The sequence below is a fragment of the Apis florea genome, unplaced genomic scaffold (assembly GCF_048593485.1).
Source record: "Apis florea isolate Af1SG1 unplaced genomic scaffold, ASM4859348v1 contig_3170_pilon, whole genome shotgun sequence".
Taxonomy (NCBI): domain Eukaryota; kingdom Metazoa; phylum Arthropoda; class Insecta; order Hymenoptera; family Apidae; genus Apis; species Apis florea.
The window spans coordinates 4,843,714-4,857,040 of record NW_028256714.1 but is presented as its reverse complement, the minus strand read 5'-3'; the positions used below and the strand labels follow the sequence as shown (position 1 = coordinate 4,857,040).

Sequence of the window (13,327 nt, the reverse complement as noted above, 5' to 3'; positions counted from 1 at the left end):
TCCTCTCATTCTGATATTTGTGATATTTTACGAGCTATACAATAGGTTTCCTTTACTTCGTGATTTTACGAACGCCGCGTCAAAAGGATAAAGCAACCAACGGTCTTAAAAGCACTTTCTTCCACATGTTTAAAGAAAGCGGATAGAAAGAACGCATTGTTCTCCTTGCTTAAGGTAAAGTTTTAACTTTTACATAAAACGAAAATTGACGTGTTTATTTTGTCACATATCATACGATCGTTCTATTTTATTTACGCTTTATTTCTTTGGAACCCATATAAAATTTTATTTTTCATTAATTTTAGACTCTCTATTTTCTCTTATTGATCGATTTACCCAATATATTTAAATTTTCTAAATTCGTAAATAAATTTTTCCATCTTCTCCATAATGCATGTAAAATTACCAACTTTGAACATGCATGTAAATTTTTATTCCCGCGTTAAAAAAACTTGTGATACGCATTTGGACAAACTTTGTAATTCTCCCAAAAGCAATCACGTTTTAATCGAACGTACAAGCGAAACGTATCGTAAGAAATCACTGTGCGGCACGCATGCATACATTGTTATATACGAGTGGAAGCAAAACAATTGTTCGCTAACATAAACATCATTCCGAGCAGATTTGCAGCGCGTCGTGATGTTTACATTCGATAACCCGTTCCATAACTTGTTATCACTTCCTCACCTAGGAACGTTTCCCGTTCCTATCGCGCGCGTTCATTCGATTTTTCATTTCTTTCGTACCGACCGAGCAACATGACCGGGCGTGCATCGGTATCCGCGACAGAAAGTAACAGGAAATGCCGTACATGGGGAACGCGCGCGGTGCGCTCCGATCGTAACATGCGCGTGAAGCGTGCGCTTCAAGCTCGTGAACAGAGATAGAAGAAGAGGGAAAAAGCAGTTACAGGAGTGAGAGAGGGAGTGTACGTGGCAGGGTTGGTTGGTGGAGATAGCACGGAGACCGGGATCTGCAAGCAAGGCGAGCGGTAGAGGGCGGGAGGAGGGTGGAAGGGGGTGGGGGGGAGGATAGGGAAGAGAAGGGTGGTAGGGCTGGTTAAATGACGGCTAGTTGGCGGCGCGGGGATGAGCGGGCGGCTGGTGCGTGGAAGAGAGGGATGCTGGGGCGGTTCAAGCGAGATCGAGTTCACGCCAAGTGAAGTACGGCAGTTTGTGTCAGACCACGGAGCACGGAAGATGCTCCCGGTTGTTTACGGAACGGGTGGACCACCCTCGTCGCGGTGGCGGCGCCGCGCCACTATTTTTCACGGTTCCGCGTCTGGAAACACCAGGAACATCGAGAATTCTTCTTGGATCATCAGGCCAACGTCCACTGCCACCGTGATGACCACCGCTTTGGGCCTTTTAATGATGTTGCTGCCTGCGGCGTATCCGGAGAAGATCTCCATCGGTGAGTGCGGTCCAAATAGTGTATATTATCGTCGATCGAATTTTCGCGAAATACGCGGAATGGCTATGAAAGCCACGAAAGAGGAACGGATGCGGAGGAACCGTTGTGCGACCGTTCCAACAGTTATGGAGGGTTGTTGCACTCGACTCGACCTGTATGTGTCTATTCAACGGTGGATGGAAGTAAATACTCTCTGTTCTTGATGCACAGTTGCTTCACCGTTCGCGTGAAAGCATCTGCACATGATTCTCTTTGACTTTGTGAGGGAGGGGGAATATGGGAGGAATCGTCGGTCGTGTAAATAACGCGTTTTTCACGAGAACGAACGATCATCGTCCTTTCTAGATGCGATTGCTTCGCGTTTGATACGTGTGTTTGCTTTTTATGAAAATACACGTAACCGTAATAAAGTAAACAGTTATTCGGGTCGGGTTTGAAATGAAACGGTAATTTTGTTATTGTTGTTTTAACTCGTATGCTATTTCTAGAAAGAGCGAATGAAAATCTTTAATATTATCGATGGGTTGTTATGATTTTTCGAAAAAATTATCGAGGTTTCAATTGTGATAGGAAGTGTTTATAGAAATCGTATATTAGGAACGTTCGAATCCTTATGAGCAAGATTGTTCTAATGTAGTATATGAGAATTTCGTATCATTAGGAGTCTTAAATAATATCAATTTATACTTTCCTATTCACGTGAAATAATATGAGTAATATTAATATCATATTAATACGAAGGATAATATAAAATCTATGCAAATATCGATATTTTTATGATAGACGTGGTTATTATAGCTCTAGCTATTCTTTTTTTTTTTTCTTCTTTCATTGAATAAATACACGCGCATTTTTACGAATAGATAGGTTCGAATAAACCATCTGATAGCAAAATCGTGAATGGAAACTCGCGATAAAAGTTTGTTCAATTCATCATTGATTACATTTCTGGTTGGAATAAATGCGAGCATGAAAATATTCATTATTTATCCAACCGTTCCTTCGTCAAAAAAAAAAGATAACGAGAGGAAGCGTATTTTCAAAGCTTCGGGTATTTATCCGACGTCATAACCGACAGTCTATTTTTCCAATCTTTTGTCAATCAAAATTACCGCTTTTCTATCCGCGTTCAAATTCAATAATCAAATGTTACACATTGATCGTACACACAAATCGTATTTCGACACGATCAAATCCGGTTCAATCTTTATCTCAAACTCTCCCGGACTTAATTTAAACGAGTTCAAAGTTATTTCATATAACACACCGGCAACCTTAATATTAATTCTGCCACCGAGTGACGCCATCGTGACGCATATGTAGCAGGAAGCGCAACTTTGACTCGTACAAAAGTAATACGCGCGTTCGAAAACGACGAAACGATGAGAATTATTAAAATTTTATCATTTACACTCTTCTTTAGCATCTTTCTTTCACGCCTCTCTCTTTCTCCCCATCTCTCCCGACAACTTTACCGCGAGAAATCTCTAAAATCGGTCGTGAAAATCGTCGAGCATCGTGCAAAAACCGTGATATTACCAGCGTTAAAAGCCATCGCAGTAAGGATTACCGTCAATGCCCATCTCGTACGCTACGTAACGTTACGTGTCGAGAAAAATGACTAGGGGAGAGAGTTAGAGGAAAACTGTCGTGGCCTCGTAAGACGGAGAAAGGACGACGATGACGAGAGATGTCGTGAGGGTGGATAACGTAACGGAGAAAGTGGGCGCGAGAAGGAGGGAGGCAGGGACAAATGCAGAAACAGGGGTTGGGTAAGAGGGTACGGAGTGAAGTGGAAAGAAGGCGAGACAGAATAAGACGAGGGGGGTGGAGGTAAGAGAAAGAGAAAGGGAGGAAGAACGTTGAGCGAGGAGTGAATGATGAATGCCTATAGAAATATCGGTGTCCTTGTTCCGCCCGCGCGAGGTATGCAGGTAGAGAGAGGTAGTCGGCTAAGTCGACGAAAAGACGAGGGAGGAGGTCGTGGCACGAGAGATGGTGGTGACGAGGATGAGGATAGTTGGAAGGTTCGTTCGCCTTGGCGAGTTATACTTTCTTTGCTACTCGAAGCCCATTCTCTCTTTCTCTCTACCTACTTCACTACTACCATCACTCGCTCTGTATATTTTTATGCGGAATTATGCGAAAACTCATGGCGAAAATATATCAACGCGTCATCGGTACTTGACCTCGCTTACGGATCTCTCTCTATCTCGCTCTTCGTTCGTCTTCGTGGATCGCGACACGATAATTTTCCCATTTCTGCTCGACTTCTTGTTGCATATATGAAATCGAATCTTTTTTTTTTTTTTCCCTAAAATCGTTATCAAAACTTTGAACTAGTTTTCGAGACAGTGTTCTAATATTAGAAGGTCTTCGCTTTTTTTTTTTTTTCTAATTCAGCAACGTAGATACCTGCCATAATTTTAATTTAATTATTTCCTATAAAAGTGTAAGGATAAGGGTAGACAATTAGTAAAGATCCAGTCGTTGATCGTTGATAGTTTTTTTTATATTAAACCTAATATCCTCTATGTACAATCCCATTAAAGTTTAATTCTGGTCATAAACCCTTCTAGCAGAATAACGGTAGGTTAATTGCCTTCGACGTTCCCTTTAAATTCGCTGTTGTTAGCATATACATTAGATATTTCGATGTATAACAGTTTTAGAAAACCTTGGTACATTGATCCATGTAGAAAAATTTGCTTAAACCAGAAATCTTGATTTTTTTTTACAATTTACAATTGCCAGGCAAAATTATATTTAAAAAGTGAAGGAATGAAATTTTACAGATTGATTTAAAGTTCTTCTCTAATAAAAAAAATTATTACTTTACGCATACATATTCGTTGAATTCTCGATGTGGTCAATTTTCTTCTGGGTCTGTAAATTCTCTAGATTGAAACGTGATTCGATATGGTCACTGCAACCTTGTCAACATTTGAACGTTTATATATCAACAACCGATCGCTATTATTTAAAATTTCCAAGCAGCATTCGCTTCACTGATACGTGTACAACAAATATGTCATATCGAAAAAAAAAAAAAAAAAGAAAAAAAGAGAGAGACTGCAGTATTCAAAAATTGCATTTTAACCAACTTTTCCTCCAATTCGATCACTGCTCGCATTCCGTTCTTTTGACATGGTCGCGCGGATTGTTTTCATTTTTTATTTAACTCGTTACTTGTTTTCATCCGTCAAAATATCCAAAATATCCCTCTCCTCGCGATAATTATAATATTTCGCGCACGGCGTTCTAATTAATAAGTAGAAGTACACGTCGCGTGCATTCGTCCTCCTTGCCACTTTGGTGTTATATGCACCTTTTCTGGGAATGGATAAAATTGTTTTTCCAGGGATCATTAGCGTATATACTTTCAAATTCTAGGGGAGGGAATTTCGGGAGGGAGAGCTCCAAGTTGGAGATTCTTTTTTCAAAGGTGGAGCGCGTCGTGCGGGCGGAATCGCGGTCAAGGTTCAACGGTGTGGAGGGAGTGGGATTTTTTAAACAGTTGAACTTAATTGCGAATTTTACTTACGTCGTGCTTACGACGTCCTCACGTTGATGAACAAAGAAGACGAAAAAAATTCCATTACAGTCACTTGCGGCAGCCACCTCCTGCCTTTTCAACTTCCCTACTTCGCTTTTAATGTTTTATTTTTCAGACCTATTTTCCCGTCGCGCGTAACATTTCCACGAGCTCGTTCAATTCAACCCACTTCCTTTGACAGGGCATTTTATAGCATCCCGGTTAGATCTTACAATTAGTCAGAAAATTCTAAAATTAAGACCATCGCGCGAGACTTTATTTATCTTGGAAAACGTGTTATACACGCGTACACATTAGTTACACGTTAGTGTTATACAGTGTATTCAAACGTGTCAGATGTCTATCTAAACTTGATTCGAAAAGATCGATGCACAAAGGAACTGTATAGCGCTCCGATTTATTCGAACGAAATCAATAAAATACTTGATAATTCTAATGCGAATCGTTAAGACGTTTAAAATTAACTTTGATTTTTCTTAGAGATTTTTAACCTGTTTATTAGGACGTATCTCCAATAATATAACTCTATTACAAATTTTCGAAACGTGTATTTTATTCCCAGATTTTTATCGAAAGTTCCACTTTAGTTCTTCTTAAGGCTTCGTTTCGAAATGTATAACATTCAAATTATTATTATTATTATTACTGATTCGTACTACTGATTTTATTATAAAATTAAACGCTTCTTTCGATCTACTTGACGAACGCGAGGAACTCCGAATCTCTCAGGTTGAGGATCGAAGGAAAATTCCAAAAATTTCCGTGTAATCCAACGCGAGACATAGGCGAGGCGAAGGGAGGCGAATTGTAGAGCGGTTCTTCCTCGGCTCGGTCGAAATGGAATTAGAACGGGTGCGGAGTGGTCGAGCGTTTGATTCGTTGGAAGACAGAAAATTTCTGTCTTCCGGCTGCGCCGGTTCGCATCTCGAGCAAAGGCAGCACGCCTTTGTGGGGAGGAAGATAGCGGTACCTACCACTCAAGCGACCTGCCGTCCGACTAATGCGATTAATAGCGCGCCGCTATCAGACAAGGGAGACAGGGTTGCCTCCGTATCGTCGTGTTCATCGTTGAAGAATTTGCCTGCCGCTGCTGAAGCGCGCGCGTCGGGACGAAATCGAATTTTAACGCGTTCCGTGGCCGGGAAATTAGCGATCAGGAACAAAAAGCGAGAAGAACTCGAGAGTATCGAGTTGTGAATTACTTTCCAATCATGTTTCTCCAATCTTCATCTTAATTGTTTCAAGTTGCAAGTACTTGAACTCCTTTTTTCTTTTTGTATCGTTTTGGGGAAAGATAAGTATTTATTAGGCACGAATCGATTCTGAGTCTGTTTCGAACGAAATGAAATGATTATTTCTAACTCTTAAAGGTACGATATCAATTGATTGCTTGTATATAAATGTATTTCACGAAACTTATCTCTGATAAATATTTCTGGACACGAATATTAATTTCTCGATAAATATCTCTCGATCATCTGACAGGATAAATCGTTTACGTTATCACTCGGTTATTAAAACGAAGCGAAAAAAGCGCAATTACTTACACAAAATATTTTTCAATCCTCGATGGATCTCGATCTCACGAATCGATAATCGTGATCGTTACATTAATTCGTGGTACACAGTTATTATCTGGAAAAAGGTTGGCATCCCGCGCGATTCTGCGAATTCTGTCTCGGGATACCAACGGATGCCAATTTATTATTCGCATAATCGGGCGCAATCGGGCCGCGTTATTCGCCGGCCGTGTAATGCGAGACCGGCTCGGCCGTGTTTCTATAATTGATGCATCGGCTCGCCTATTAGAATGACAAAACCGGCGGCCCGTGTATGGCCGTCCACGCATATTCCGCCTTGCTCGAACACGCTTCGATATCTCTCGAAAGCGCGCCATTGAACTCGCCCGATCTAGGAGGAGGAATCCGTTGAAATTAGCCAAAATTCGTGACGGCTGTTATCGTTACTTCCATCTTCCTCGTTCACCCGATGCTAATTGCATCGATGATTCAAATTCGATCGCTCTATTTTTACTCGCTTCTCTCTATAATTGCGTTTAATATCAGAGTTAGTTGTTACTCATTACTAATTCCTTTGCGGCGCATAATTACGGTGTGTTGATGCGCGAATCGAAGAAATTTTGAGCAGAAAATCTTTTCCTTTTTTTTTAAGTGAAGTAGTGTTTATCGATTCGATTAACAAATTTGAAAAGAAATATATCTTTCATCGAATTTATTTTTATATTGGTCTCTTATTTTTTTATTTTTTTTCATTGTACCAGTTAAAAGGATCTAAATCTAGTTAAAAAAAAAAAGAACAATAAAATACGAATCGAATTCGAAGTATTTTACAAAAAATACTATTTTATATGCGTACACAGGGTTTGTTTGGATAAAGATAGAAAATTTAACGGATGATTCTAGAGACTAAAGTAAATACAGGAATAGTATCGTACAAAAATATCCGTTGAAGTTTATTCTTCGAATCATAAACAATTGAATTCGATATTAGATGAAGCGAAGATGAACAGAGTTAAAATGGAACAATATTATCTCGATCTCGCATCATTAACCGCAAAATTAAACTGCTTGCTGAAATTCAATTCAAGTAGCCGAACCGTTTCGTTTTTTCCTTCAGAATCATCCTTTAAATTTTCTATCTCCTTCGTATATATATACCGTGTAAAAATAAAAAGAGAATTTAGGAAGAATGATAGGCAGGTATCACTTCACACATCTCATCGATCATTTACAACGTTCCTATAGAAATTTTGAGCATCGATATTGCAATGAAGAACGAGCACAGTGCTTGTTCCAGTGAAGTTGATCTTGTGCGAGGGGGTGACAATAGTTTTCTCGCGTGAATCTTCGATTGAACGCATTTTGTATTCTATAGAGGATGGATAACTCGATTGATAAACTTTTTTAGATCGAATTCGAAGCATTAATTGAGACGAAATACGGTTCTTTTCATTAACAAAATCGAATGTAATAAAAAAACAATTTTATCGTATAAACGTTACACAACATGGTAAAAGAATCAGCAAAGAATGTAAATAAACTAATTAGTATAATAATTTGCATACATCTAGGCAAAATAAGAAGCATTATTTTGAATTGCTATTTGAAAATGATCGATTCATCCAATTAATAATCTCAAATAATTACGTTTTAATCGAAGTCTATACAAAATCATGAAATAAATCATGAAATACGTTATTTATTTAAAATAATATCTGTAAACACGGTCTGATAACTCATTATCTTTTAGAGCACATATGAAAATATATAGAATTACTATTATTACCGATTCAAAAACGATCACCCGAACAAGCTGCGGCATTTCTTCGAAATATTTTATATTCGAGAGCATTTCAGACGACATGCTCGTTCCACAGTGTCGTTCTCCACTGTCTGATCGTCGGTATCAATGGAACAGGTACATATAACCTATACCTGTTCCGTATCGGAAAATAATGTTACTTCGGTGTGGCACACGAGCTTTGCGGTATCGCTGAGGCGGAATACACCCACCATTACGAGCAATGTAGCAATAGCAGAGAGACGTAGAGGCATCAGACACGGCCAAGAGTAATCCGATATTACCGAGCCGCTTTTCCACATAGAGATGGGGTATGTCTTTGGCGGAAGACATCCTCGGGGTTTTCAGGGGGGAGCCTCGGTGTCGCCTCGTTGTAACGAAAGATACGTTCAGTGGTGTAGCTAAGCGATAAGTCGTACATACGCTTTGTCAGGTCACCGATATCTCGCAAAGTGTTTTTTATTTTTTGCGTTTCCTATTTCTTATCGTAAGGATATCTTTCCGCGTATTAGAGGCAATTCTTTTCTTCAAATTATCCATGATTGTGGAGAATTTTGTCGAAAGAGTTTGGCCTGTAACGATTATATTCCATTTCATTTGCGAGTTAATATTTCTGAAATTTGAAATTACGTTTCTTGATTCATCTAATGTGATTTTTATACTGAATTTCTTGGACATATTTACTTGTTAATTGAATTATTTAATTAATCTTACTTTCTCTGAAGTATTCTTTAAGATTCTCGTCTTGTTTAACGATAATTTGATTATTTTTGGAAAAAGTAATTATTCTTTTATTTTTATTTTTGTTATTATTCATTTACATTTATTAGCTTGTATCCCATAAACAATCTTGTTTTCAAAAAAACAGATATTTTTATTATAACTTTTAAATTATACGGAAGAAATGTACGTTCCTTTTCAAAAAGAAAAAAATAATAATATCTCTACCATTCGCTCTTAAAATTTTCTTTGACATATAATAATTGACATATATCGTATAATTTAACATAATCATATTAACGTTTGCATTAGCCACGATGAAAACAATTTCTGATCCTCTATCCTGCATTTATTCATTTCTATTTTCCTTCCTTTCTTACATATGAAACACTTGATTAAAAAAACGATGCAGTATGTCCATAATGTCACATAATTGCACACGACGAATGATCACATCTGACGTTAATCGAATAGGATTCTCAGTAGCATGGCATGTGTCTATGTCGCTTCTATTCTCTCGCATTAATTCGATCCAAGGAATAACGTTACCTTCGACATTTGCACACATAATGGCCGATACGTATTTGTATAACGCGTGGCTCCGTCGCTTTATCATTGGAAACGCACGGTGTACAATTCTGCATAAAATGACCGTCCCATGTCGAATTAACGATGCCTCGTTTTCTTCTTGTAACTAAAGAGAGAGAGAGAGAGAGAGAGAGAGAGAGAAAGAGAGAGAGAAAGATAAAAAGGAGCGGAATTTTTCTCTATCTTGGATATTTATCTCGCGAAAGGGGATACTCCACTTTGATGTTTCCCTTGAAGGACAGGTTGGGTCGTTACGAAACTCAAGTACGAAGTTATGCGACTCTCCCGAAAAAGAAACTGTTTTCACTCGCCTTTGCGACCGTGCACAACCGCGAAAATTTTTTACCGAGAAGAGGGTGGAAACTGCAAAGAAAGGAACAAGTGGCGAGATATATATAATATTGCAGGAATAGATGTATTTATATTAATACATTCGTATATATCGTCGATACAATTAAAGAATCGGAGTATAAATTTAAGATCTCGTTCCCTGGACGATATAATTAGTCAGACCGAATTTAAGCAAAATTTAAACAGAAAAAAAGACCAAAATAAATGATATTCAAAATTTATTATGATATTTGAAAAATAGGGCACAAATTTTGCATAAGTATCTGTATGCAATCAATTTTCTATCTTAGATATTTTGCATTATCGTGTTCGTTTCGCAGATTTTTATTTCGTATATGTTTATATTAAATAATAATTTGAAAAGACGGTTCGATCAATTGGCATCTATCGAATCGTGGACATGGATGCTTTAAAATTATCGACCATATTGCGAAGGTCCCAGATTGGCTGGCTGGTGGGGAAGAAAAGAAAAAAAAAGAAAAAACGTGGGACGAATACTCGAGCAGAAACGGACGTAACGAAACACGAGGAGATACATAAGTAGATAGACGTGTCGCATCGAGACGAGAAACGGAATAGCGGAATACAGAAGGTATAAGTAACTTCACGAAGGGGTGGATGTGAGGCGCGCGTTCGAGGGTGGCGCGTTCTAAGAGCGAAAGAGTAACGAAAAGAAATGGGCGAGAAGGGTTGAATCGAAGGGGATGGGGAACGAGGTTAGACGAGGATGCAAGTAGGGAGATCGATGCCTGAGTTGCTCGCCGAGCTTGGATACTCTTCCCCTCCATCTTCCAGTTCCATTTGCCAGCTTCTTCTTGCCTGGGACGGTTATTAAAACCCGCGTGGCTTGACCCGTTCGAACTTCTCCTCACTCTCGATTCTTTGGAATTTAATTAAAGCCAGGATAAGAAACGCAACATCGATTCTCGACGATGTCTCGACGATTTCTGTAAGCGCAGTGGAATCGTAAGGCATTCGATTCGTTGTTTTTTGAACTTCTCTGAATTATTTGTATTTGTTTTTAAATTAACAATTATATCTTCGAATTTCTGAAATTATAATAATTTAAAAATATCTTAATAAATGTTCTACATGGAGAATAATCGTTTGAGGGAAAGCATATAAACAGAAGTGATTACAAAATCTTTGAGATGTTTCCACTTCTGTATTCAATATCACTAAAAAATTGTTAGTTTCGAAATTCGTAAATTATTAAGCCAAACATTGTTTAGGAATCGTGTTATAAAAATATATTGTCAAATTACTTGAACAATAATTTACAGAACATTCCTTTGGAAACGCGAAACGCGAGGTTATCGCTCATCCGAATAGTTCTCGACACATGGTAACGGTAATCGTGGAAACGTATGAATATCATTGGTATTCGTCACGTCGCCACGTCGAATGGCCCCTGAAAACTTGAGAAAATCCAAGGTCCCAGTTGTAATTCTCCGCTTTGGTGATTCCGTTACCTCGTGCGGCCTCGGCCAGAATCCCACTTGGCAGACCGCTGCGGTTTAGCAACTTGACGAGGGGTGCGCCGTCATCCAACCCTCCACGCTCTTATTCGACCCGCGATATTCCTATTTATGTGTCGGGGAAACCTTGGGCCACGAGTATTGGATCCGGGCGAAGAATACAAGTTGACTTTCTGCCTTTTCCTTTTTTTCCAAACCCATCCTTGAGCCCTCTATTCAAACCGTTCGATCCATCTTTTCACGTTTAAGAGATGAAGCGTTTAATATTAAACGGGTGTGTTTGCAGATTACGTTGAAACGATCGAATTTTTAACAGGCATGCAATAGTTGTTGAATAGCAGATAAATATCTACAAACTTTTGATTAGAGAACTTTAATGCTAATTCTTTTTTTTCCATTCTTCTATCTTGAAAATTCCTGTATCAAAAGGAGGAAATAGGGATTCTTTGTCCACATGTAAATAAAATATGAATAAAATATGTTGTTCAATTTCTTTTTATTGTTATCGTTGTTAATTATAATCGCGATTTCGAAATCTTGTAATAAACGATTCGAGTTTTTCGAAACGAAATTACTTATACAAGCGTTATACAACCTAATATTTGCGCAATAACACGAGCCTTATAATATAATTAAAAAGTATAATTCCGCGGGAGATTTCACAATTTCCACGAAACGTTGCTACGTTTGCATTATCATAATGAAGGGGGTGAAAAAAAAAAAGAAGCATCTTTACGATTTCTAGAATTAAATTCCAAAATTATCCTCTGTAAGAAAGCTGCATATTACACGATGATTTAATGATTACCTTATATCATTCTTTGCGCGATCATCGAGCTTTCAAATTACTTACGCAACAACAAGGATAGATAATACAATATTAACGTTACAATTTTCGTGGAAGAGAAAATTGCGGAATTTCCATGAACACCGTTGCTTCGTAACCTTTCCACCCTTGTTCCTCTAATGTGGAATATTATTCGATGTAAGGTCGGCAGGTTAAAAGGAACGTTAGAAGGCGTCGGGCAAGAAGGTTAGGTTGGAGAAAATAAAGCGATAATTATAGGGAGACGATTTTGCGTGAGCGGTTACATAAATGCATGCGGGCTGTTCCCCGTTTCATGTTGTACGTTTCATGTTTCACGCATGTAATAGGAGGATAACTCGCAAGTTACAGCCCCACGGTTGACTCTGGTTTTCCCTTTAACGCCGGATTAGCGCGGCATCGCCGAGACTCGTGGTGGCGTTTAATCATTTTCGGTGCACACGGAACGTTGCGAATCGTTGGAAATGTCGGGATGGTGTCACGCGTGAGACCGGAATGCAAAAGAGCATCGAAGCTTTATATAAGCTTGTGCGTTATTTCTTTCCGCGTGAATTTTAATATCGCCTTCCTTCTAATTTTCATCCTCGATTAACAGGTTATTTTGCAGGATAGTTTGGATTGTTGATTTAAGTTTGATTTGTATCGCGTGTGAAAATATCCTTGGAAACGTATATACTTTTGAGAACGAGAATAGCAGAATTGAATAAAAAACGAATCGAAAAGAAAATAATGGTAAAGTGAAATGACTAAAGTCTTTTAAGATCTTACTCGACTCATAAGATGGGATTTGGAAAATAATCATGGTGTTCCATTGTTTGAAAATGTAATTTAATTATCGTCCAACCGAAATAAATAAATATAATCCACAGTATTAACTTTACCTCTTTAATCATCTTTAAATTTTTCTCTTTTATTTCTCTATGAAATTCTGTGAATCCCATCACATTTAGTTAAATTGTCTCGTACGACTCGAGAGTATCAATTGATCGTTAATTATACGAATTATTTCATTCGAAATGTGGGAAGATAGTTAAATAGGAAAAATCAATCTTTGATTTCAAATTTCGATAG

General features: G+C 38.3%; 1 protein-coding gene across 1 annotated transcript in view; it reads left to right on the top strand.

Annotated features, from left to right (window-relative positions):
* Window positions 1–1,077: 1,077 nt before the first annotated feature.
* Window positions 1,078–13,327, top strand: part of GluRIB (Glutamate receptor IB) — a 256,089-nt gene continuing 243,839 nt past the window's right edge. The window contains exon 1 of the mRNA XM_012485610.3: window positions 1,078–1,416. Within this exon, the coding sequence (XP_012341064.2) occupies window positions 1,092–1,416 (325 nt within the window). The 5' untranslated portion in view covers window positions 1,078–1,091. The remainder of the gene's footprint in view (window positions 1,417–13,327) is intronic.